At 38.3% G+C, this 27,980-nt stretch overlaps 1 protein-coding gene across 2 annotated transcripts in view; it reads right to left on the reverse strand.

Moving 5' to 3' along the window:
• Nucleotides 1-27,980, reverse strand: part of FAM120B (family with sequence similarity 120B) — a 134,619-nt gene that overhangs the window by 59,424 nt on the left and 47,215 nt on the right. For both annotated transcript variants that reach the window (XM_036767302.1, XM_036767303.1), the window contains exons 5-6: nucleotides 16,183-16,355; nucleotides 10,773-10,865 (exon numbers count right to left, since the gene is read on the reverse strand). In XM_036767302.1, the coding sequence (XP_036623197.1) occupies nucleotides 10,773-10,865; nucleotides 16,183-16,355 (266 nt within the window). The remainder of the gene's footprint in view (nucleotides 1-10,772; nucleotides 10,866-16,182; nucleotides 16,356-27,980) is intronic.

A 27,980-nucleotide genomic window follows, 5' to 3' on the forward strand; every position in this document is an offset into this window, starting at 1 on the left:
TGGAGGAGAAAATGAGGCTGATGACTTTGCACAGCCCTCCATCGCTTACCTCCAATTCACTTGTATGTCATGGCATCACCTCCTGGATGTCATGGTCCTCTTCGAGAATGAAGGACAAAGAATAACGAACAACAATTACCCTGGGAGGTAAGTGCTATTATTATCTCTACTTTAGATGAAGAAACTTAAACAAGTAGAATAGAAGTGAGCTGGTCAATGTCTGGGACAGCACTGGAACTCAGGTCTTCATGACCCCAATTCTAGCACTCTAGACTATCTAGTCCTGTCAGTTTGTTGATCTTCCCCCCAAATTTCCCCATTTTTCTAGATTAAAACATGATTATGACATGACAGCTTGCAGCCTTGGATTTATCCTTAACTCTGCCTTCTCCCTCATTCCCATAACAAATTAATTGCTAAGTCTTGACATCTCTCATATCTCTCCCCTTCTCTCTACTTACAGAGCTACCACCCTAGTTCATCAACTGCTGACCAACTGCCACCAATGAGCAGATAAACCCAAGAGCCACCAGAAGCGGCAGTGCCCCACAGACTGTGGTCCTGCTTCTAGCCTAGCTCTGACACCCATCATACTGGAAATCTGGCCTGGCAACTGCTTCTACAGGTGCTGTAACCACAGTTACTGAGAACTCTTCCCAAAGTCCTTTGCACTGTTTAATGACTCAATGTAAGAAAATGGTAGGATTTTATCAGTGGAAATGACAGTAGAGGTGATGCATTACCATCTGCTTTGCCACAGCACCCTATGGATTATGGGACTTGTCCATCTGACTTGCAGCTGAAACCTTCCATATTAGAATGTGAGCTCCTTGAGGGAAAGGACTATGTCTCTTCTCTCTCTCTCTCTGTCTCTCTCAATTCAACTGACATTTATTAAGTCTTGCTTCAGGATGCTAAGTCCTGGGGGATACAATGAGGAAAAGAACTTCACAGTCTCTGCTCTAAAGAAGCTTACAATCTAGCAAGGGAATGAGAAGTGTATATACACATAACTAATCAGGAGACAAAATAATGGAAAACAGCAGCTTATATAACCTTCTGCTGGATAATAGTAATTTTACTGTAAATATAGCCATATGATGCTTTTATTTTTATTTTTTTGCTTTGGGCAGATTTAGTGTTCTTTCCATTCTACAATCATTCATAATTAATTCAGTAGGGCACAAATTATACATACACACACATGCACATGTACAAACATAAAAATACAGGTATAGACATGTATATATGGGTTTCCTCCCCTCTTCCCCCCCCCCCCAAATTGTATTTGAGCTGTTGGGACAAGAAAAGTAATAACAGGACAGAGGGCCAGAGTACATTTTTTGGATTCCTGTTCAGCCACACCAGGGAGCAGTGTATGACCATAAGCACAAATGGCTTAATTACTTTGTTATCAAGAAAAGGAGTTTTCAAATCAGTTCAGTAGGCTCAAAATTTGATGTGTCCCTAAGCAATGAGAACAAAGAATAGGGGCTTCTAATGAAGCTCTGCTCCTGATATGGCTCTTTTTCTGACTGCTTGCTCCATTCTCAACTCTTACTGTACAAACAATAGTAATGAACAAGGAGACCAGACGCTTCCTACTTACCTCTAAATAAAAGCACATTGGGGGCTAATTAATACATAACCAAGAAAGATAAATTCTGTTTTAGCTTCGAGACACTTTTATGAAAACAGGTCCCTTTGAATCAATCAACCAATAAGTACTTATTAAATATCTATGATGAACTGGGCACTGTAATAGGTACTGGGCATATAGATATAAATGAAATTATCCCTGACTTCAAAGAGTTTACATTATATTGGGAAGACTTAATACTAGTGCCTTCCCTCTGGGATTACCTTCATTTCATCCTGCATATATCTTGTTTGTACATAGCTGTTTACATATTGTCTCCCCCATTGGAATGTGAACTTCCTGAGGTTAGGGACTATTTTTTTTTTTGCCTTTCTTTACACCCCTCCCCCAGGGCCCAGTACAGTGCCTGACATACAATAAGCTGCTTAACTTATTAAGATAATATGTATGTAAATAAATATATAAAATAAATACAAGGTAATTTTTTTGGAGGGTGGCCACTAGCAATTTCTTTTGGGCGGGAAGGATCAGGAAAAGCTTCACATAGAAGGCAGTACTTAAGAGTTTTGTAGGAAACAAAGGATTCTAAGAAATACTTTATAACTGGCTTTAAATGAACACTGGCATTGTCGGCATAAGAATTTGGATGATTCATGCAACTCAGTTATGGTACATCAGAGCCAGCATTATTCTGTGGAAAAAGTGTTGATCTGGAGTCAGAGGGCCTTCAGTCTAAATGCAGTCCGCTACTTGCCACCTGTTTAACCTCTCTGAGGTTCAGTTTCCTCATTTACGAAACAAGGGGGTTGGACTGGATTGCCTCTAAGGTCCTTTCCAACCCTAAGCCTATGATTCTAAGAAGGGCAAAATCCTGCTGTGTTTGTTAATGTAAAAATTCCTCAAGGTTAGGTCTAAGTCTAGTGAGAGTGGTTCTGTCCTTGACAATACAGAAGCTTCTTTAGAAAAGATTTTCCCCCATGGTATTTTTATTCTGCCATTTGCAGGCCTTTATCATGGCATGAAAGTGACTTATGATTATTGGAGACTGTATTTACAGACTGAAAGCTCTTGGGGGTATCAGGACACTTGAAAGGCTTTGAAGACAGACCCACTGCAGGCCCATCAAGGCCCTGTCCTCGGACCTCTTCTCTTTTCTCTCTAGGTATTCTCATTGGTTCCCATGGACTCAATCTCTCTCTGCAGATGACTCTCAAACCTACATATCCAACCCATCCAACCCGTATCTCTCTCCTAAGTTCCTGTTCTCCATTGCTAATTGCCAGCTGTATATCCATCTCTACCTATATGTTCCATAGGCATCACAAACTTGATATGTACAAAATAGAACTCATTGTCTTGTCCCTAAAACTAGTCCCTGCTCCTAACTTTCCTATTTCTGTCAAGAACACCACTATTCTTCCAGTTACCCAGGTTCATAATCTGGAAATCACCTATGACTCTTCATTCTCATTCGCCCTCATATCCAATCAGCTGCCAAGTCTTGTCTGAATCTCTGTCTCTCTACTCATACAGCCACTACCCTAGTTCACGACCTCATCACTCCTTGCCTAGACTACTGCAATAGCCTCTTAATTGATCTGTCCTTTCTCCAATCCATTCTGCACATTATCTGATAAATTAATATTCATAAAGCATCGTTCTGAGTGTTTCACTTCTCTGCTCATGGAACTTCAATGGCTTTCTCTACTGCCTGACATGTAAAGCTCCTCACAGTCTGGTATCATTCTATCTTTTCAGGCCGATTACACATTACTCTCCTTCCTACCCTCTACATGTCCTTGATATTATCTGTACATGACATTCTGTCTTCTATCTCAATTCTCTTGCTCCAATGGTGAGGAGTTTGACTCCTCTATAAATGATATAGAAATGCCTACTCTCTGTCATAGTCTAAGAATTCTAGGGGTGAAACTCTCTGAGAGGGTAGGGGAGAGTCAGGGTCAGAGAGATCATTATCCAACTACTTTACTATTATTTAGTCTTTTATAGAATGGAATTAGGCAGAAAGCATCTTGAGACTGAAGGACCTTGAGTACATACTGAGCACTATAGTATTTTGTGTAATTTGTAAAATTAATTGTTTTTAAAATCTAGAATAAGTTTTTTTGATATTGAAAATTAAAAAAAAATCTTTCCATCCCAGTTATTTATGATCCTGCTTCTTCTGCAATGCTGGGAGTACTTATTCTCTTAATCCTTGCCTCCTCAGCTCATCTCCTATGGGAATAATGGCGCCATACAGAATCACAGACCTAGAGCTGGCAGGGACCTCAGAAACCATTTGGTTCAGAAAGGCTGAATTAGACTCATGGTGCTGTAGTTTAAATTCCACTTCTGTCACTTATTACTTGAATGACTTTGGGCAAGTAAAATAACTACTCCGGGCCTCAGTTTCTTCACATGTGAAATGAGGTTATTGGACAAGACAACCTCTAAGGTCCCTTTTTAGGAAACTCGTTTTAAAGTGTGACAAAGGGGTGGGATTTGAATACACTCCATCTGGTTCCCCATCCAGAGTTCAGTCCTTATACCATAAGGCCTTCCCTGGTTTTCAGCCCCATCCCCTAACATATTTTGTATACACTTATCCACATATATGTTGTACCCCTCTGGTAGAACCAGGGACTGCCTCACCTGTGTCTTTATATCCCAGTGTCTGGTATGTAGGAGGAATAGGCCCCGATTTAAAGGGGTTTATATTCCACTGGTTGGAATATAACACTTAAGAAGATACATAGAGATGTGATTCTCCAAGGAAGGAGAGAGCACTTATAACTAGAGGATCAGAAAAGACTTGCTCTAGGACGGAGGACTTGAATTGAACCTTGAGGTAAGTCGGGAATTCTAGGAAGTAGAAGTAGAATAATCTATACATAGGCACAAATACTGGGAATGAAATATCATGTTGAGAGAACAGCAGGTGGGCCGTGTGTGTGTATATTACATATGTATACATATGTGTATGTGTGCATATGTGTATAAGAACACATATGCCTATATACATACATATATACACATGTGTGTATATATGTCTATATGTATGTATGTGTGTTCCTAGAGGCAATCAGGAGCCACTGAAGGTTTTTAAACTGTAGAGCAGAATTTTAATTATTCTGTTTAATGTTACAGTTAACTTGGAATTTAGGTAAAGAACTTCTAAATACTCTTGAATTAAAGTAACTGATTTAATTTTATAACTGAGATTTATGGATGTGATACCTTTTGGGATAGTACTACATTTACATTAGATATTGAGGCATTCTCTTCCTTAAAATTCACTCTTTGTAAGATAAATCTCCTTTTCTTTTAGTCTGTATGGTTAATATCCTTGTACTTAGGGACAGGCTTCCTCAGCCTCTCTCCTAGAATGGTCAATAGTGAATAAACATTTATTAAGCGAAGTGTTGGGGATACAAAAGGAGATAAAAGACAGTCCCCGCCTGCAAGGACCTCGAGGAGACAACATGAGAACAAATACGTACAAACAAGCTATGTAACAAAGGAAATAATTAAGAGGGAGGGCCCTAGAGTTAAGAAGGGCTGGGAAAGCCCTCCTATAAAAGAAGGGATTTAAGTTGGGACTTAAAGGAAGCCAGGGAGGTTAGTGGTTAGAAAGGAAGAGGGGAAAAGTTGCAGGCGTGGAGGACAGAGAGAATGCCCAGAGCCAAGAGATGATGGAATGTCTTATTTGTGGAGCAGCCAGGAGGCCAGTGCCACTGGATCGAAGAGTACATGTCAAGGAGTAAGGTATAAGAAGACTGGAAAAGTAGAAGGTGGCTAGGTTATATACCAAACAGAGCATTCTGACTTGAGGCAAGAAGACCTACCAACAGGCTACTGCAAGAGTCCAAGTGTGAGGTGGTGAGAACCCTTTAACCTCTAAATCTATGAAGTCAGAAGAGCATAAGGTTCTATCTTGGGAACCAAGGAGATAAAGACTGAAAGTGCTAATAAACAAAAGGTAGTTTGGACAATGCTTTGTAAAAGACTTAAGACAAAGCTGAAAATTAGAGTATGAAAAAGAGAAGATAACTTAGACACTTCACTGCATTGCTGGAAGAATGACTTTATTAATAAGATGTAAAGGAACTGAATATGGATGCAGAAATACCTTTATTTCAATACTTCAGGGATAATGCCAGCTCTATAGATACTCCTTCCACTAACACTAACGGGGTCATCTTTAATAGGTCAGTTGCTACCAAACTATTCATTATCTTATGGCAAACCTGGTAGTGAGATTCTTCAAACTAAGCTAGGCTAATCCACAGACAACAGATATATAGTCCATGATTAGACTTATACTTGAGGCCTTTCCAGGCTGGGAGGACCAGCCAGAGCTTGCATTCCACTAGCTTAGATGTCAAGAACAATAAGCCACTGGAGCAGGACTTTAGTGGAATCTGTGGTACAAAAATGTGCTTTATAACTATAATTTATTATGATAATTATTAAAAAGCTATGTAGAAATGAACTGGATTTAAGAGGTTATTTACTTATATAGACAAGTATATATTAAATATATATGTATATACACACACAAAAGTATACACACACAGACAGACACACACAAGCTTATTAAACTCACTGAGCTGTAATTACAAAGCAAGGTTTGCAATTCCTCCATGATGGGCTTTGACATTTACTACCATAAAAGCCAGAAATAAATAGAGACAGTAAGAAATCGCCTGTAGGTAGGTAGGTAGACTTTGAGACAAAGGATCAGACCAAGAAGAATCTAACTGTGGAGGAATAGAGACAGGCAGAGAAGATCCACATAGCCAAAGACTGAGGTGGCATCAGTGGTGCAGTAAAAATGAGAGGACATATGTAGTTAGGAGCAGCAATTTTCAGGTTATAAACAGAGTAAGATATGGATTTTTAAAAACAGGAACCTAGCTGAAATATTCTGATTGTTCCGATCCTCCAAGATGAAATACACTTACTTCTTTATTAAAGAAGTATTTATAGAGTGCTATAACAGCAACTACACTGGCATACCCAGGATGCCTGCTAGCACAACTTCTTAGGTCTGCTTTTCTAGGAAAGACTGCTCAAAGGGGTTAACAATTCTACTTTTTTTCTTTGTAAAAATTTTTCATATTTTACTATTTAATATTTTAGTTTTCAACATTGATTTCCACAAGATTTTGAGTTACAAATTTTCTCCCCATTTCTACCCTCCCCCCACTCCAAGATAGCATATATTCTGATTGCCCTATTCCCCAGTCAGCCCTCCCTTCTGTCATCCCACTGCCCCACCCCCATTCCCTTTCCCCTTAGTTTCTTGTAGGGCAGGATAGATTTCTATGCTCCATTCCCTATATATCTTATTTCCCAGTTGCATGCAAAAACAACTCTTTTTTTTGAGCATCTGATTTTAAAACTTTGAGTTCCAAATTCTCTCCCCTCTTCCCTTCCTACCCACCCTCCCTAAGAAGGCAAGTAATTCAACATAGGCTACACATGTATCATTATGCAAAACACTTCTGTTGTGGAAGACTAACTGTATTTCCCTCCATCCTATCCTGTCTCCCCTTATTCAATTTTCTCCCTTGACCCTGTCCCTTTTCAAAAGCATTTGCTTTTGATTACTTCCTCTCCCTATCTGTCTTCCCTTCTATCATCCCCCTATTTTTATCCCCTTCCCCCCACTTTCTTGTGGGGTAAGATACCCAATTGAGTGTGTATGTTATTCCCTCCTCTAGTCAAATCCAATGAGAGCAAGATTGACTCATTCCCCCTCACCTGCCCCTTCTTCCCTTCCAACAGAACTGCTTTTTCTTGCCGCTTTTATGTGAGATGATTTACCCTATTCTATCTCTCCCTTTCTCCCTCTCTCAATATATTCCTCTCCTACCTCTTAACTTTATTTTTTAGATATCATCCCTTCATATTCAACTCACCCTGTGCCCTCTGTGTGTGTGTGTGTGTGTGTATATACACACATATATATGTGTATACACACACACACACACACATATATATGTATGTATGTATGTATGTATATGTATGTATGTATATTCCCTTCAATGACCCTAATACTGAGAAAGGTCTCATGAATTACACACATCTTTCCATGTAGGAATGTAAACAAAACAGTTCAACTTTAGCAAGTCCCTTATGATTTCTCTTTCTTGTTTACCTTTTCATGCTTCTCTTGATTCTTGTATTTGAAAGTCAAGTTTTCTATTCAGCTCAGGTCTTTTCATTGAGAAAGCTTGAAAGTCCCCTATTTTATTGAAAGTCCATATTTTGCCTTGGAGCATCATACTCAGTTTTGCTGGGTAGGTGACTCTTGGTTTTAACCCTAGCTCCTTTGACCCCCAGAGTATCATATTCCAAGCCCTTTGATCCCTTAATGTAGAAGCTGCTAGATCTTGTGTTATCCTGATTGTGTTTCCACAATACTCAAATTGTTTCTTTCTAGCTGCTTGCAGTATTTTTATCTTGACCTGGGAACTCTGGAATTTAGTGACAATATTCCTAGGGGTTTTCTTTTTGGGATCTTTTTAAAGAGGTGATTGGTAGATTCTTTCAATTTCTATTTTACCCTCTGGCTCTAGAATATCAGGCAGTTCTCCTTGATAATTTCTTGAAAGATGATGTCTAGGCTCTTTTTTTGATCATGGCTTTCAGGTAGTCCAATAATTTTTAAATTATCTCTCCTGGATCTATTCTCCAGGTGAGTGGTTTTTCCAATGTGATATTTCACATTGTCTTTCATTTTTTCATTTCTTTGGTTCTGTTTTATGATATCTTGGTTTCTCATAAAGTCACTAGCCTCCACTTGCTCCAATATAATTTTTAAGGTGGTATTTTCTTCAGTGGTCTTTTGGACCTCCTTTTCCATTTGGCTAATTCTACCTTTCAAGTCATTCTTCTCCTCATTGACTTTTTGGAGTTCTTTTGCCATTTAGGTTAGTCTATTTTTTAGGGTGTTATTTTCTTTAGTATTTTTTTGGGTCTCCTTTAGCAAGTCATTGACTTGTTTTTCATGGTTTTCTTGCATCACTCTCATTTCTCTTCCCGATTTTTCCTCTATTTCTCTTACTTGCTTTTCCAAATCCTTTTTGAGCTCTTCTATGGCCTGAGACTGATTCATATTTTTCTTGGGAGGCTTCTGGTGTAGGCTCTTTGACTTTGTTGACTTCTTCTGGCTGTATGTTTTGCTCTACTTTGTCACCAAAAAAAGATTTAATAGTCTGTGTCCTTTTTCACTGCCTGTTCATGTTCCCAGCCAATTACTTGACCCTTGAGCTTTTTGTCAGGGTATGACTGCTTGTAGAGTAAAGAGTACTTTGTCCCAAGCTTTAGGGGCTGTGCTGCTGTTTTCAGAGTTATTTCTACTCCACTTTCACTGCAAGCACTGCCCTCCTCCCCCAAGAACTGCCAACCAGGACTGCGACCCAGATCTAAGCAGGGCAAAGCAACAGAACCTGCCTCTGCGCCAGCAAAGCACTCATTGCACTCCCGCTCTGATCTACTGCTTGATTTTTCCCACCGTATGGGCCAGCGACTCTGGAAGCAGCTGAAGCTGGAGCTCTGGAAGCAGCTGCAGGAGCTTCCTGCTGCTGCCACTGTGCCACCTCCACCACCCACAGGGCTGGGACTGAACCACTCTCACCCCGATCCAGCAGTTTTCTCACTAACCTCTCTGTGGTCTTTGGTGTTTGTGGGTTGAGAAGTCTGGTAACAGCCACAGCTCAGTGACTCATGGCCCTCAGGCCTGCTCTGTCAGACTCCCGGTCCGGCTGGTTCTGGTGTGGCCCACGCTGGGCTGTGCTCTGCTCCCAGCACTATGCGACAGATCCTTTCCAGTGACTATCCAGGCTGTCTTGGGCTGGAAACCTACTTCCCTCTGCTATTTTGTGGGTTTTGCAGCTCTAGAATCTGTTCAGAGCCATTTTTTACAGGTGTTCAGAGGGATTTGGGGGAGAGCTTAAGCGAGTCCCTGCTTTCCAGCCGCCATCTTGTCCCCCAACAATCCTACTTTTAATTACATTCACTAGTTCAGGGGAAGGGTCAGCACCCTGAATGTCAGAGAAAATACAAGCAGAGAAATACGCATAAAGACCAACAGACAAGGCTCTGACTGCCTGAATCAAAGCAACATTGCTATACACTTTACACATACCACTGGACCAAGAGAGCCTTTACATCTGAGCAGTTGGGGGTCTGAACATATGGGTACTCAGAGTCTCGACCAGGAAATCAAAAGATCCTTCTCATAATCAAACCCCCAAAGCAAAATACCAACTCAGAGTATATATACAATTCTCAGAGCAAGAAGGCCTCACAACTCTCATGACTCAGTGCCTAATCAACTTAGTACCAAAAAAGTGTGGAAGCTTTCCTACAAGCAAGCTTCCCCTAAGCAAGCTTCCCTTAATGGGCCCCACGTGAGGCCTATTAGCAGGCAGGGAAGTCCTTCATATCCCATTAACATTATAAGTGTTCAATGTATATAACACTGAACAGGGATTCAAAAGAAATATAATAAAATCCTTTTCTTCCAGGACCTAACCAATCTAACTGATATATATGACATACACAGATAAGACAGATAACAATTCAAAACATTACATCATTCAGTGTCAAAATAAGTGCTATGTACAATAAGGATTGTGTTTTCCTATGGAACTAATACATTATACTTTAAACTATTTGCTAAGAACTGAAACAATACCATAGGTCAGGGCTGAGGACTTAGAACAGAATCTACTTAGAAACCTATTAAAAAACAGTCTTAGCATAGGAAACACGGTGAAGTAAGTACTCAATAAATATTTGATTGGATGAATGAGGTAATATATATGTATATATATATACTAGCCATTTCCCCCAATGTTACCCACCCAAACGGTAGGCTCAAAGAATATGAAATAGCTTCATTCTGATGTTAAATGAAACATTATTTGTACAGATTCACTGATATGATCGGATAATGGGTTTAGTTGTTATACCATGATCTATTAACAAAATAAAAATCAAATGACTTTAGCACATGAAATCTATAAAAAGGTCCCTCTAAACTTTCCCCTTGAAATAGCAGCTGTAATAAAGGAGGAAAAAAGGTTGAAAGAAAGCTGGGGCTCTTGGCCATTCCAGGGTTATGATTAGAGCCATGATAATCGATATGTGTCTGTACCTGTAAGCCTGAGAGTTGAGCAGCTGATTTTCCTCGGAGGCACAAAGTCTGAGCAATAAAAGCATTTAAGTCCTCCAGGGAGAAAGTACCCACCTGAAAGGAAGAGAGAAAATAAAATCCTAGCTTTAAGCTATGGGGAAAAAATACCACATCTTCTTGCAAACAGGTTTTAATTCCTACATGTGATCACAAATATACTCTATATTCAGACCTGAAGGGCTAATAAAATGCATACCAGCAACAAGGAACATGGATAAAGGTAAATATAGTCCCACCTTTCCCAGCTCCAAATCTTCGGCTCCATGTTACATACACTCTCTCCTGTTATGCACCCAATTCAAAAGGCTTTCAGGCTGTTCCCTTCTTTTCTTTTGGCTTCTTCTAAATGGTCTTTTCACCAATAATGCTGGCAATTCTGGGGTGAACCCAGAATGACCTTGAGTATCCCAAATAAATTCTTGGACCAACTTTGCTCTGGTTCAGCCTGGAGCCTCAGGGTTGATCTTAAAACCAAATCAGTGTTCCAGGGGTGCTCCAGAATTAAGTTAATTCACAATTGGGCTAGATCTACTAGAATGAATCAACACACGCACTCTTTCTTCTCCCTATCTTATCTAGAACCTGACCTATGGGCCCTGGGGATGCTAGTATGGGAGCAAACCTTCATCCTAGAATGGTGAGCAAAACAGAATTTATTTTAATTGTCTCTCCTTTGACACTTGACTATTATTCTGTTTTCTATATCATGAAGAAAAGCAGCAAGGTGGTTCAGTGGACAGAGTGCTGGACTTGGAATCAGGAAGAATCGAGTCCAAATCAGTGTCTCAGACACTTACCAGCTGTGTGACCTTGGACACGTTCCTTAACCTCTGTTTGCCTCACCTGTAAAATGGGAATACTAGCAGCACCGCCCTCCCAGAGATGCTGTAAGGACCAAACGCTGTCTTCCTGGGGCATGTAATTTACCTCTCTGAATTTCAGCTTCCTCATCTATGAAATAAGGCAGTTTGACGTGATGGCTTCTAATGTCTCTTGCAACTCCAAATCTACAATCCTCCAAGTTAATGCAACACTGATAGATATTAAGTTTTAGATGCTGAAGGGCCCTTGACGTAGCAATTGCTTTCAGCAATCACTGGCAGGCAGCAGCCTCTCTTCTCATTGTTAACTGTCTTAACATTGAGTGGGAAGTTTTCTTGAGGAGACAATGAGGTAAAATAAAAATGGCAGATGAGTGCGACTCAACAAACATCTGTGAAGCTGGGTCTAGACAGACAAATGCCACAGGTCTAGAAAGAATGAAAGACCTGGAGGTTTGGAAGAGATCTTAGGGACTGGCTGGGCCAACCCTTCTGTGAAAGGAATCCCCACTATAACATACCTGACAAAAGGACTGGGACAAGACTGGCCCTTGTCCAATCTTGTGGTCCCATGATCTTTCAAATACTTTGGACAGTGGCTCAGTAATCACACTGGCCAGCTGTTTCAGCACCTGAGGAGGTGATCCAGCTGGACCAGGTGACTTGATTCATCCCGGGCAGTTAGGTGCTCTCTTACTCTCTCCTTACCTATTTTGGGTATCAACACCCTGCTAGTCATTTAGTTTTGTCATTTCCAATGCAAAGGACCATGCTTGATTTCAAAGAGCTAATATTCTGCTGGAGGGGCCCAACAGGTACATGAGTTTGGAACTAGAAAGTAAATGCAAATTAACACAAAACAATTTTAAGAGGGAGAAATTATTTTGGTTAAAAAAATTTCTAAGTTTTCACTTGCCTCACAGAGTTCTTGGAACTATTCACCCAGACTGACCATGAAGCCCTGCTAACTTGTGAAGTGGGGAGCTCCTTCAATTCCTCCCAGAAGAAACCACCAGAGCACCCTCTTGCAAAATAATTCCCTCTCAACACAGATATATTGATTTTATTTGTTTTTAATTGAGAGGTATTCAGTGGCAAGGTAAAACATAAGAGAAGAGAGGAAGAAAACTTATGGAAAATACCCATCTATAGCAATTTGCAGGCAAAAAATGTTTAATATGCTCATTCCCAGATAAAAATAACCCCACTATAAATCAGGAAGACTTTTCATTAGGGACTCCTGCTGACCCCCACCATGAAAAACCTCTTCCCTTGGGAAGGTCTGCTAAACTTTGCATAAAAGAAGGTAGGGTAATGGATATCAGGAACAGTGTAACATTGCAAAGTACTTTTAGCATTCATTATTTCCACCCAAGCGGAAGATATTGATTGGCTGCTAAGATCTGATAATATTCTTTCCAAACCCATCTCTACCGTCTCCTATTTTTATTCCAAGGCAGGTGTCACCTTTGTGAAAATGACAGCAACTATAATTATTTCAGGGAGGAATGGAAAAATCTGCAAATGCATACATAGCATTTGTGGCCAAGAAAAAAAATCAACCAGAAAATGCTTTCCCAAATCAAATAAACCCCCATTGCTCTGCATTTAGGCTGAACTTGAGTTAGCTTTTAATTCTGTTTTTTCTGTTATTAGCCAGTTTCACAGAGAGCTGATTTAAAATATCAACCTGGGCAAAAAGGAAAACTATTTCACATATATTTCCTTCCCACCAACCAAGCAAATGCCTTATTTTACTTATACTCTTGTAGTTCCGTAAAGTTAAAACACAGAATGGAGTCTCAAAGATTCTACCACCAAATGAGATAATGATTTTAGAGCATTTAGCAGAGTGCCTGTCACACAGTATGCACTCTATATGTTAGCTATTATTATTATCATTATTCTAAGTAATATCCAAATTTCTACACATGTATATACTGGCTGATATCATTGTTAAAAGATGCATGCTGTGCCAAACTCATTGAGAAACAATGCGAAATACATACATGTTGTGGTACAAGTATTATTTTTCAGAAGATTTTAAAAAGAAATTCTCTTAATATGTCTGACCATGGGCAAGGCACTTAATCTCACTGCCAGCAGGCAATTCACTAAGAATAAAAGTTTTCTGTGAGTCAAAGACTTGACTTGGTAGAGGGAGTTTCCACACTGAAAGTTCCCTAATTAAAAAGTTCTCACCTTGGCTACCCTCCCTCTATTATGGTAAGGACTGCTGTTTCAGTTAACTCAAAAAGTGAGACCAGATAAAAATAACTAGTTCTTAAAAATAGTTTCTCCTAATCTCAGCAACATATAATTTGATTTTAGAGTCCACTTAAAATCTTTGAGCTAACTTTTTTTAAAAATTAATTTACCTTTTATTAATTATAAGATGGCTAGTACTTACCCTCATGGAAAAAAAATGGACCTTCCTGACCTAAGTCAATACATTGATTTAGTAAGCGTAGTTATGATCTTCTCAAAATTTTGTGGTTTAAAAAAAAGTATGCTTCTTATTTTTATTACAATCTATTTTAAAAAATAAACTCTTAAGAAGCTAATCTACCACTGGACCTCTTATATAGCAACTCATGCTAAAGTGATTTTGTTTAAAAGTAAATTTTAAGGGAAAACAAAGATATAAATGATAGAATTTTTTTTCAGTTCCTTGTCTTGCTTCAGGCATATGAAAGTTACCACTGAAAAACAGTTATACTAGTATCTTGGGTTTCCATACTGTAACTAATTTTAATTATAATATATAATGATAAAAATCTTAAAATCCCATTTAAAAAAGATCTTCTCTTGGCCATTTTTAGTTTAAGGGGTTAGACCATGGTGCTAATGAATTGAAATCAAACATCTAGACTGGTTAATTTCACAAAGTAAAATTCTGTGGCATGGCCACATACTGTACTACTAACTATATCCAGCTGTCTTACAAATGCCTGTCCATTTAGTCATAAGGAAAACAACCAAATTAAAGAGTCTGAGCCACTCCATACAGTCTATCCCTACTTCTGGAATGACAGTTCCAAGTGTTGTTCTGTTAGTCCTGCTGCTGAAGCGTTATCTTGGCATATGAACAGTACACATATGCATTTTTCATGAGTCAAAAGAGATTGCTTATTCTTTTTTTTTTTTACCCTCTTCCAAATTCCATGAAAACTCACCCAAAGAGATTTTACTTTAGCAAACTGTAAGGTTGGATGGAAAATACGAAATACTAAAATATAAACATGTAATACTGACATGTATATAATATGCATTTTATGTACAGGTTGATATGCATATGCAGAGTGCTTATGTAAATACATATTGTAGGCAAAACTGTAACATAAAAGTTAAGCTGATATAGCTATATTTTCGGAAACATGAGGTAACTGCACTCACTGCCAGTACAACCTAGCTACTGGATCTAATGCCCAATTTGAATAACTTTTTCTAAATAAAACCGGTAATTTGTAAAGTGATTTCAGGGTGGTGGCAAATAAGAAGTGTGCTTTTTAAAAATCCATACAATTCTGAAAAGATCATAGCTACACTTAATAAATCATTATATTGATTTAGGTCAAGAAGGTGCATTTTTTTTTCCCCATGAGGTTAAGTACTAATTTTCTTATAACTAACAGAAGGTAAACTGATTAAAAAAAAAGATTAGATATTTTAAGTGGGCTCTGAAGTCAAATTATATATTGCTGATATTAGGAGAAACTATTAAAAAACTAATTATTTTTATCTGGTCTCACTTTTTGAATTAACCAAAACAGCAATCATATTATAATAACATGAACCAATAATATGAGGTATTATTATGAATAATACAGCAACCAAATATCTAAATCATTTAAACCCTACCTTCTCCCCATTTTTGCAAACATTTAAATATTGAATTAAGTGACTACTTTTAAGATATGCAGGGGCAATGGGCAACTAGGAAGGGAAAACCAGTACTAGTTACTGGATCTAATGCCCCATTTGAATAACTTCCTCTAAAGAAAACTGGTAATTTGTAAAGTGAATTCAGGGTACTGGCAAGTTTACATGAAAAACAGAATTATATGACTTTCTATTATGATCAAATGAGAATTTAATGGCTATAATGTAGTAGAACTGTCATGGTTAGGGATCAGGCGAGTTGACAAGGTGGCCTGAAGGGGTCATGGGAGCGGATGAAAATGTTTCAGTGAGCCAGAAGAGCAGACGCTTGGTTGGGGTTTTTTGTTGTTGTTGTTATGACAAGTTAGAGACACAAAAACCTGCTTTAAAAAAAAACCCAGCTGAGATGCTGAACAAGAGAGAAGCAGGCATATGCTTTAATATTTTCTTTGTTAAGATGCCTAAAGAGCGTGAGTGGAAATTTTATTAAAACTACAACCTGGATGATTTTCCTAGAGTCTGGTTTATGGACATACGCTAATGCTAAAGATCTAGGAGGAAATCAACTAGTCAGTAAAAACAGCAACATCCCACAATGCAACATTCTCTAAGAATGAGGGCCAAAAGCAGCCTGAAGCATCAGTTCTCAAAGCAGTCTTAGGTTTTACCTGCCAAAGGAGGTAGATCAAGAGACAGCATAGGGCTGCAAGAGAGTTTTCGAAAGCCTGAAGTTCTTCTCTTTCGTTCCAAAGGTGAAAGCAGGCCAGGAAGGTGTTATAACGCTGGGCTTGTATCTCTGCCTCTTGGCTCAGCCATAACGTTCTCAAACTAGGTGTTCCACCTATTTGAAAACAAGTCCATTTACCATTCTTCTCAGAACTAGCAAGTTAAAGCATGCCTCTTCCAGAAATACAATGAAAGGAAACAAATCTCTCATTCTGGACTTACTTAATGCCTTACAGCTTGCAAGAGCTGGAAAATGAATGAGTATTTTTAAAAACTTTTTTCAAGATCAAAAACATGCTCTATTCACAAGCATTTCACTGAACACGATCACATTTTTTATAGAACTATTTATTCCTGAAGAATATGTATTTCTTTTAATGCCTAAATGGGTATATTTAATAACATTTGGAGTCTCCATAATGTTTTCCCCACCTTTTTTGTTGAAGGTGGGGAACTGGGGTTGGGAATCTGGACTGGTATGTAGAGCTCCTAGCATAGGAAACTCACTCCATGAATGCAGATCCAACTGGGCCTGAGAGGTTAAATCAAACAAATTAGAGTTATATAGATTAACTGGTATCAGAACTAAAGAGAAGATTTCCAGAAGTTTGCCTTGCTAATTCTCACTTTTCTCTCCTGTATGTCCAAAACTCTAAACCGGGGATGGGGAACCTGTGGCCTCGAGGCCACATGTGGCCCTAAAGGTCCTCAAGTGTGGCCCTTTGACTGAATCCAAACTTCCCAGAACAAATCACCTTAATAGAAGGATTTGTTCTGCAAAACTGGGACTCAGTAAAAAGGCTGCACCCAAGGACCTAGAAGGCCACATGTGGCCTAGAGGCTGTAGGTTCCCTACCCCTGAGTCTAAACCATTACAAAACCAGTAATATTTAATATGAAACTTTTAGCAACAGGCAAATAGGCCATACATAATAAATATATTAGATATATTTATATCACATTATATAGAAATCAGAGTGAAATAAAATGTTTCCATTTACATTCTACAGAAACCACTACAAACAAACACCATTAAATGCCAAGAACATATCATATTCAGTTATGTTTAAAAATTCCAAATGGAGATACTGACATAGTAGATCAGCCTCAGTATTGCTGCCATATTACAGCCATCTTGCTTTTGCTTGTTAAGCAAACAGAAAGGTGCCAGTTTTAAGATCAGGCAGATTAAGCTGTAATTGATAACACATCTCTGTTTATTAGAAGCAGCTGCAGTCTTCAGTTAGAAACACTTGGCCATAATAAATGGTTAAAGTGTTATGATGCTGAGATCTAGATGTTACACGTGTTTACTAAGCAAACAAAGTCCACTAACCAAATGGTATCAACGTTAAATCAATCTAACAAGAAAATTCTTCTACTTTTTCCTTTAATATCTACAATATTTATTTTTAATATTCTTAGCAGTACGTTTCCTTCTACCAAAGAAACTTTTTCATTGTTCATTTGACAAAACCAAAAAAAGGGTGTATTTTCTCTTTTCTCTTGAAAAATGAGACAAAACTAAAGACAAAAAGGGAAGAAATTACAGTGGTACAAAGGAGATAAAGATAAAAGTATTTCAAAATAAGGGTCAAATGTGATTTTTTAGTAATGAGGTCTAATAATTAAATATTACAGAAAAGAAATTATAGATGCTTCATTTTTTTCAATCACTTTAAGTATACTAGGCAAGGCATTTAAGAACCAATTCCTATTATGAGAAAAGGATGGCTAGGCAATAGACTTTATTTTAGAAGTGTGGAGAATAATAATTTCCTTTTCCTTCAAACTATCAAAACTAAAAGGAAAATCCAAATCCCAAAAAGAATGCTTGGTACCATAACTTAAAGAATACTAGGTTTGTAATAAAAAACGGACACACCCAATCCTTGGGTTCAAATCCAAACCCTAGTACTTACATGTGTATAACTTTGGGCAGGTCACTAAATGTCTGTGGGTCTTAGTTCCCTCATTTGTAGAACTGGAAGATTAGACTCAAGTCTAGGGCCTCTTACAATCTTTTAAGAGTGAGTGAAAGATTATTGTAACTACACAAGACAACATTTGCAAAGGTGCTCATGGGGGTAGAATAGCGACTATTCTTTATTTCCATGAAAAGAAAACTGGATCATTAATATTTAGAATTAGAAAGAATCTCAGAGATGACACTTAGATGGAAGAAGCAAGAGACTTCAGGATATTAGGAAGAAATTTGTTACTGTAAGGTTTTCAGACACTGGTGCAAGTTTAGTAGTTTTTGCTTTGCGTAAAGCCAAATATTCAGTTTTGCTCATTTTCCCATTGAATTGACTCATTAAAAAAGGTGGCATCATCTTCACTCCTCAGCCGTCTCACAAACTACTGTGCCACCTAAACTAGAAAACAAGTTATGGATCTCCCCCTCTACCCCACCCTCCATCAGTGGTTGCCACAATCGTTAGTTCTATCTAGAAGCAGCTCCAGCCACGCTTTACCCCACCTTCCCAGCATCTTTCCAGCTGCCATGCCTTAACTCAAGTACCCTCTGTCTGTCATCCTCCTTCATCTTCTAGCTCTGGAACCATACTCAAATGAACTCTATCGTTGCTCTTGGAAAGGGTATGCCAATCTACTCCCCTATGACTCCACTCAACATCCTCGTAACTTTCCAAACCAAAATATCCTTTCCTGGCCACTACTCCTTTATATATGTTCAATTTCCCTGTTAGGATGTAAGGTTCTTAATGGCAGGGGCAGTCTTTACTTTTTAAATTTGTATCCTCAGTGTTCAACATAGTGTTTCCAATGAAGCAAATATTTAGTAAATACTCCTCTCTTCACTCCCTCCCTTTTTTCTTTCCTTCCTTCCTTCCTTTGGACATACTTTTTAGAACATACCTGAACAAAGTGACTGAAATAAATATTCTTTTGGAAAAAAAAAACCCAGCACTATCTTATTTACCACGACACAATACAATGTATGCTTATTTTTTCCCTCTTTCTTTTCGTCTTAAAAAAAAGAGATACTACTTGTTAAATATGGAATGGCTGTCTGGGAGAGGTAGGATGAATGATCCTGGGGGGACTATGGCGATGTAAAAAAACAAAAGACATCAATAAAAACTTATTTTTTAAAAAGGCAGACAAATGAAACAAAAAAAAAAGAAGCTAAGATTTCAGGTTTGAAAGCCTTACCCTTTGTGGCAATGTAAATCCTATCAAATTATATTACTTCTAAGTATGTTATCACAGAATTATATGACAAAAATAGGAGATAGGCCGGTCTGGTCATGTGGCTGGAGTAAGGGGTGACAGGTGGATGGTCAGTGTGCTCTGTTGTAATGTTAGAAGTTAGAAGAAATAGAGAAAGGCCTCCAGAATGCTGAGTGGACTTCCTGTGTCCAACTTTCAGGAGGATGTAGATGAGAGTCACACAACGATGGGCAGTCATGGTTGGGCTATAATCTGCAACCCTCAAGAGAGGACTCCTGAATCAGTTTTGTAATAGATCCATTTGAGTACATTCAACAAATATTTACTAACTAATGTCAGTCAATAAGCATTAATTAAGCTCTTACTGTGGGCCAGACACTGTGCTAACAGTCCCTACTATGTATATTTATTTGTTAAGGAGCTAAGATGACCAAATAGTCATGACAAAATTCTATCTGAATTAAGTATTAAGTAGGAAAAATCATTCTTAAAACAATGAATTTTCTTTTTTTTTTTTTTGGAGGAGGAAACGATGCCATAAGTCCTTCAGAATGCACAGATAATTCTCAGAATCCCTAACTTTTACACTCCCTTTCTTTCTGAATGGTATAAGATAATGGTGTCACTCTCAAACAGAAATGGGGACCACTAAACAGTAAATAAGGATCCCTGCAGGCTGCATATTGACTTAGTTTTTAAATGTAATGTTATCTATGTTTTATTGTATTTTTATTGATTTTGTTAAATACTTTTGACCTATATTTTCATCTGGTTCATCCATACTCAGAGTATGATGGTAGAACGAGGCCTGAGGGCTTCATGTTTGGCATCTCTGGTGTAAAACACCAACACTTAGCAATTTCTGGTCTCCTGGTTAAGATAATCTCACTGTTCCATCTTCGGACTCTCACTTTCACTTGCTATCCCCCATGCCTGGAACTTTCTCCTCCTTCATCTCCACTTCTTATTTTCCTGGTTTCCATCAAGTCTCAGTTAAAACCCCACCTTCTCCAAGAAATCTTTCCCAATTCTTTAATACAAGTGCCTTCTCTGTTGATTATTTCCAATCTGTCTTGTATGTAGTTGCTTGCATGTAGTCTCTCATTAGACTATAAGTTTCTTGAGGGCAGGGACTGTCTTTTACCTTTCTTTGTGTCCCAAGAACTTAGTACAGTGCCTGATACATGTTGTTTTTGTTGTTGCTCAGTAGTGTCTGACTCTTCATGAACCTGTGGACCATATTGTTCATGAGATTTTTTTGGCAAAGGCACTGGAGTAGTTTGCCTTCTCCTTCTCCAGGGAATTAAGGCAAGCAGAGGTTAAGTGACTTGTCCGAAGTCACACAGCAAGTAAGTGTCTGTGGCCGAGTGTTTCAAGTTGGGTCTTCCTGACTCAGGCCCAGAGCTCTATCCACTGAACCATCTAGCTGCCTCCATGATTTTTCCTTTCTCCATATTAACAATGTCAACCATCTTCATTAGGAGGATAAGTGATATTCTTTGGACTTATCTGAAGATAGGCCAGTTTGCCTCAACCGTGCATCCCATACCTAAAAGTTATTTTTGACTTCGGAGTGATAAAATGTAAAGCACAAAGACCACCAGACACACGAGAACTCTTAGTAAAGAATACCAATCTAAAATAAGCATTTTGTTAGAAATTGCTGAACTTGATGGGTATTGTAAGGAGGGTCTGCAAAGGGAGAACGCAGCTAGAATTTAAGAGTTTGGTGTGGCAGAAACCCCCAGGATATCTGGGTCATGGGAAAAGAGACAAGCTTTTCCAGTAAAATCAAAGGTGGCCCCTCTACTTATTCCTATAGCATAGGAGATGTTTGGGAAGTAGAAATGCTGCTAATAATAAGTTAAAGGCCTAAAGAAGCAACTTGGTCTTTAGGTCACTCACTAGCACACCATCAAAAATACATCAGCTTGAAAACCTTAATTACATAATTTAGCAAAAAGTCTTTTCCCCCCCTCTCCTTGAATAGCCAGACAGGAAAGCCTAGGGTTTTTTTTTTTTTTCACAGAGAGTATTGTAGAGCAGCAAGCAGAAGGGTGGGGCAAAGAAGGTCATTTCTATGACTGACAGCTTTGAAAACTCTCTAGAGCAGCATGGAAGGATGTAACCCCAGGGTGGAGGGTTGCTGGACGTGCCTCATTAGTAACAAAGCAACTGTTTCGTTTATGTTTTTACAGCTATAAACACAAGTCAACTGAAGAAAGACACTCCAAGACTCTATGCCATGTCATTTCTGTGTGCTTTTTATATGGAAATAAGTGTTTTAATAGCTGTGTTTAAGAGTTATCTTATGGATATTCTCCTTGCATATTCCTAGGGTGAGAAAACCACAAAACTGACTAGTTTAGGCCTCTCTCAGGATGTGAGAGGTGATACTTCTAAATAAACATGCAAAGATCTTATTCCTCAAATTCATTTGTGGGGGGATTTAATTCATAAATTCAATTTAAATTAATATTTATTTAGTGTTCTCTATGGATTCAGAATTCTTGGCCCAAGCAAAACAAAACAAAACAAACCCCAAATGCTCACATGCATACTAAATCTTTAGTCTGGCTGGTTAAGCCTCAATAGCTTATTTATAATAAGCAAATAATTCATTCAGATATAAACTGGGTAGAATGCATTAACATCTCAATATCATTAAACTCTGCATTTACACGGATGTGCTGTATAATTTCATGCTTGTGAAACTACATTATTACACTGCTTAGAATATTTACTGCATTCGAAATTCACAAAGAATGTGGTTTTAAAAATCGTGCCAGGCAAAATCTAAATCCTTGTGCTATGGCTCTGTGGCACTACACTCTGGGAAGCATCAAGATTTAATAGGATTTCTATTTAAAGTCTTCCAAGAAAACAGAACTATAGAAATTTTAAGCTCATTTTTTTCTTTTTAGATGATGATTGGGTAAGCTCATTTTAAAGACAAAGAAATCATATTATCTTGAATGCACCCATTCTAACTTAATTGAGTGCACAAGCAGTATTTAACAATTTAAAAACACACATTCACACTTAAAAACTTCAAAGATTTGACAAGAGCATTTTTACACAGGATAATAGAGTTAGAACTAGAAGGAAACTTAGAGGTCATTGAGTCCAACTCCTTCACTTTTACAGATGAAGAAATTGAGTCATGCAAGGATTAAATGACCCGTCCCAGGTCACACAGCTAGTAAGGGGCTGATACAGGATTCAAACTCAGGTCTTCCTAATGTCAAGTCCAATGCTTTAACCACTCTCCGCTTATGCCACCCATCTGCCTAGGTATCAAAATGAAAAGCTTTAACAATATTATATGGGAGCGAGTTGAGACATCAGAATTTTGAAATACCCACTTTGTAGTAAAAGATAAGCATACATTAAAACAGGTAGTTTCTTTAGGCCATGTTTTATTTACCATCATCTCATCACTTTGTAAAAAACAAACAAAAAACCAAAACCTAGCTGCCTTTAGCAATGCTATAAAAACTTCTCATCAGTCAAAATGTCCTTAAGTCACCAGGAAATCATGTTAAGTTCAATTATTATTTCCTTAAAAGAATTCTGACCACTAAAAAGGGGTTGTGCAGAATTAGGTTTTCTAAAACTGAAATTATAAATAAAGTTCACGATGTCTTTTTAAAAACTGTAGGAAAGAAGAGAACAGTATCGAACACATATACCCACTTCTTTGAGAATAATCTCTAAATTCTCCAGGCAGTGATAGTGACTTCAAGTGTATTCATTCTGCGGTAAAGTTCCTCCCTTTTCGGTGGGTATGAGTATATACAAGTCCTTGAGGCATCTGTATAGGATACAGCAACATTTGACAAGGTTTTTTGGGGAGGAGGGGTTGAAGGAGGGGCAAGGTAGGTATATATGTGAGGTAATGTCCAGTGCACATGGAGATGTTCTAAGAGGTGTATTCAGACAAGTGAGGCTAGTTACAAGCTTTACTCTCTTGTTTACAAGAGAGGTGATTTTTCATAACAAAGTAAAAATAATGAAATATTAGATATTAATGTCTATATAGCTACATATATTAATTCACACACATATAAACCTGTGAATACATGTGCATGAATAGACTATTTGAATAAAATATGCTAACAATGAGAAACAATTTGCTTTTTGTGCTCACTGGTCAATATAGGTTCTTCCCTTCCCTAATTTTGTTCAAAAGCAGTTATAGTTTCTGTTTGGCTTTACTTAGAAAGGAAGCACTAAATCTTGTTCAAAACCATGATCTACTAGAGGAAAGAGGCACCCCCCCTTTTTAACAGAGAAGGGTTTTTGATCACTTGTGTTAGATTCCTCAGTAAGAGACTATGTAATTAAAAGACCATGCTCATCAAAGACCCACTTCCCAGAAGAATGGGGCGGGGGGTGGCGGTGGGGTGGGGAACCTTAAGATTTTAATTCTAAAACATTTGTCTTTGCAATTTGTGAATATTTTAGTTGATTCTATCTCCTTGAAATAACTGATCTGAAGACATATAGTGTGTACTTGGTAGGTCTGGCCTTGCCTGGAAATAGGAAATTAAACTAAATGACCTCTTAGTATTCCTTTCAACCCTTGGATTCTGTATACAAGGTGTGCACTAGCACTGAAGGCTCTTCATTATTCTAAAATAACTATTTGGGTTGTCTGGAAAATCAGATCAGCACTGGAAAATAATCAGCTCCAATGGTCGCAATCTCAATGATTTACTACAAGAAGCAAACGATATACAAGTTTAATATTTATATCATTTCATTAAAACCATGTGCCTTGACACTGATTGAGGACAGTGATGAATAATTACTCGTTTTCTTTAATTCACAATTATAATGTTAAGGTGTAACTGTACACTGTTGACCACCCTTCCCACACAGACTTTGGGTGACCCTCCTCTTTCCCAGTTTTCCTTAGTCTGTACATGTTGGAGTCCTTTGTCTCAGTCTCCTTTGCTAGATCATTATCTATATCCTCTGACTGCCTGTGTTTTCCAGGGCTTTGTCCTAGGCTCTCTTCTCTTTCTCTACCCTCTCTCTTGATGATCTCATTAGCTCCCATGGATTCAATGTTCATCTCTATGCAGATAACCCAAATCTAGTCTCTTTCCAGCACTTCAGGACTGCCTAATGGACATTTTAAACTGTTTCTTCCTGTAGGCTTTTCAAACTCATTATATCTAAAATAGAACTCATTGTTTTCTCTTCTAAAACCATTTCTCTTCTAAATTGCCTTCCTTGTGTTAAGGGCACCACCATGTTTTCAGGCATTCAGGTTCATAACCTAGGAGCCATCCTTCAATCTTCTTCACCCTCCACTTTTAAAAGTTGTCGATTCTTACTGATTTTTCCTACAGACGAGATCTTGCATCTGACTTTTTCTCTATTTGCAGTTCAATTCAGGTTCTTCTTACTTCTTGCCTGGAATATTGCAACAGCCTCTCAATCGGACTCCTGGCCTCCTGCCTCTGTTTCCTTTCCAGCCTCTTTCTGCTTTTCATTCTCCACACAGATGCCAAAATAATCTTCCTAAAACACAAGCCTAACAATGCCACCTTCCTGCTCCAGAAGTTCCTGTGGCTCCCTACTGACTCTAAGGATAAATTAGAAACTACTTGGCTTAGGTTTTAAAGCCTTTCACCAGTCTATCTTTCCAGTCTTATTATATATCCTTTTCCTTCATGCTCTCTACAGTTCAGCCAAACTGTCCTAAAATACCAAACTTGGGCATTCCATGTGTGCGTGTGTGTGTGTGTGTGTGCGCGCGCGCACGCAACTGGGGTTAAGTGACTTGCCCAGGGTCACACGGCTAGCTAGTAAGTGTCTAAGGCAGGATTTTAATTTAGGCCCTCTTGACTCCTGGGCTGGTGCTCTATCCATTGCATCACCTAGCTGTCCCTTACTCTCTAAAGCTATTTTTAAAAGGATATCTCCAATACACTGATATACAGCCTCCTCAATTTTGCCTCTTAGCATCCCTAGCTTTTTCAGGGCTCAGCTCATATGTCACCTCCTACAAGAAACCTACCTAATTGATAGTGCCCTCTCCCTCCTCAAATGATCACATTTTACATGGTATGTCCCCCAAGTGAAGTATAAGCTTCTTGAGGGCAGGTTGCGATGTATTTTTCCCCTTCGTATTCCTAGTGCCAACCACAGTGCTTTACACACAAAAGGCATTTAATAAATGCTTGTTAAACTGAATTGGTTTCTTGGTATTTTTTCAAAGGATAAAAAGATGGAAAATAAATGTCTTATATAAGCCCTTTCTACAATCGTAGTTTTTTTAAAAAGTACTTCTTGTAATAAAAATAAAATGAAATGTCTGCACTTCTAAATAACTTATTTCGAGATAGCTACTTTTTTTGGTTTGGTCTAACTTTGACTGATGGAATACAGAATAGGAAAAAATTCCCTAGGACAACTTCACTCCAAATAAGGTCCTTATTTGGTGACTTACACTCATGCAGTGGAAAAAAAAAAACCCAAAGAGTGACATGAAAGAATCTAACCCATACAAATATGGAACGCCAAAATTTTAGAAAAATATTTCTTCTCTGAGAGATTGACAACAGACCACTAAAAATAAACACCAAAATGCGCATGCCTTTCTCTTCTTTAAGTTTCTGGTCTATATGCAGAGTGGTAAAACTGTGTGGTCTCAAACTCTTAGCTGTTTTCTCATATTAAGAATTTGTGAAAAATTTGCTCTCTAAAGTGAAGTTCTGCCTAGCCCTAGAGGTGCTCTGCTTTTCCTTGTTCCAAGGCAAATTTCCCCTAGTAGTGATGAGATCCTTTATCATGAAATGAATCACTTCTTCCAGTTGCGGGGGAGGGGATATTTTCCTCTATTTTTTTACTCTCAGTTCCTGATATGTCTGTAAGACAAGTTCCAAAAGCAAAGTTTCAGTTTCTCCCAAGTATCAGTGCTGGATAGATCCTCTATGGAAGATTTACTGAAAGGCATGGATGAAAAATAGAGTACAAGAAGGCAGTGAAGAGTCCCCACAATGCTGAGATGGCAGATTTGCCAAAGTACTTGAGGATGTGGAGAAGCACTCATCTCAATTCAGTACAGGCTCTGAAACAATGTTTGGAGCCCTTCAGAGCATATGTAAATACTGCGATTATGTGGTTGGGCAGGGGATTGTGCATGACCACATTCATCCCATCTTCACATTACCCTTAGGCTCTCAAATGGGGCAATGGATCTGTGCTTATATTCAGTGCTGACTGCTTTATGGCAGTGCTACACATTACATAGGCATGAGAGAATCTAATGCATACAAATACAGAATGTCAATAATTTGGGAAAATATTTGGGAAAGGCAATTATTTTTTCCCCACATATAAAAGCAGAGAGGCTTACTTACAAATAATTTATGTAGCATACTCCTCAGCATGGCTAAATATGAGCTGCATTTTCTGACACTCCAGATATATGTATATATGTATTTATGTATGTATATATACACACACACAGAGGTATCTATATCTAGCTAGCTAGCTAATCTATTAGAATGACTTAAATTACTTCCAGGTCTAGAACTCTGTATAAATGGTAAACAAATAAATTATTACCAACTTATTAGACCCAATTTATATAGGGAGCGCCCACTTTATGCAAATCTGATCTGTGAAAATCCAGATTTATAAAAAATATAAACCAACAGGAGATTATTCGCTTGATGAAGGGATTACTATCATTGCAGGCAGTCATCATGGCATGCCTTTAAGTAGCCACTTCCTCACGCATTTAATACATGATACAAACTTAAAAATTGGATTTACACACAAAAATGTCTACTATTTCTACTGCATAAATAAGGTGCATCTATAATGTCTCATTCAAGAAATTCACTGCCATCTCTATAAATCACCCAATAAAACAGGTAAATAAAATACAAATATTTGGAGTAAGGCAAAAGTCAAGAGAATGGATGTCATTTATTTATAACCACTACTGGAAGAAACTTAGTTAAACTTTTACCTACAAACAGTAAGTTAAATATGTTTTCCTCTATTGTGTTTATGTTTTATTCTTAACCGCTGCCTCTTTCTCCAGATATTCTGGGAAGGTCAGGAAATGGCATCCCCACATATCCTACTAGCTGATGCTCTCACTACTTGAAAGAATGGGGCATTTCAAGGAATAAGAAATTCACATGATTCCATGGCAGATTTAATCTGTGTTGGAAGCATCTTATTTCCTGTTAAAGGGACAGAAGGTGCTTTCTTAGGCATTGGGGTTAAACACTTGCTCTTTAAAAACCTCACCTGGCTTCTGGACTTCAATACACATGATAGTCTATAGGGCTGACAAGAGGGTTTGTCAAATGTGGCTTTTACTGGGATTAAGTCGTTTCAGGTGGTACTTGGGGAGAGGGCTGAGGAGGGACAGAGGGAAACTAACTAAGCCCCAGGCTCTGACCAAACATAAAGACAAGGCATTCATCTTATCAGGTGTATAGTCTGGGAAGGTAGAGTTTTCTGTCCTCTGCTGGCCAGAATGGCACCTTCGGGACTGTTTTGTGAAGGAGAA

This window comes from Trichosurus vulpecula, chromosome 7 (genome assembly GCF_011100635.1).
Source record: "Trichosurus vulpecula isolate mTriVul1 chromosome 7, mTriVul1.pri, whole genome shotgun sequence".
In the NCBI taxonomy this organism is placed as follows: Eukaryota; Metazoa; Chordata; class Mammalia; order Diprotodontia; family Phalangeridae; genus Trichosurus; species Trichosurus vulpecula.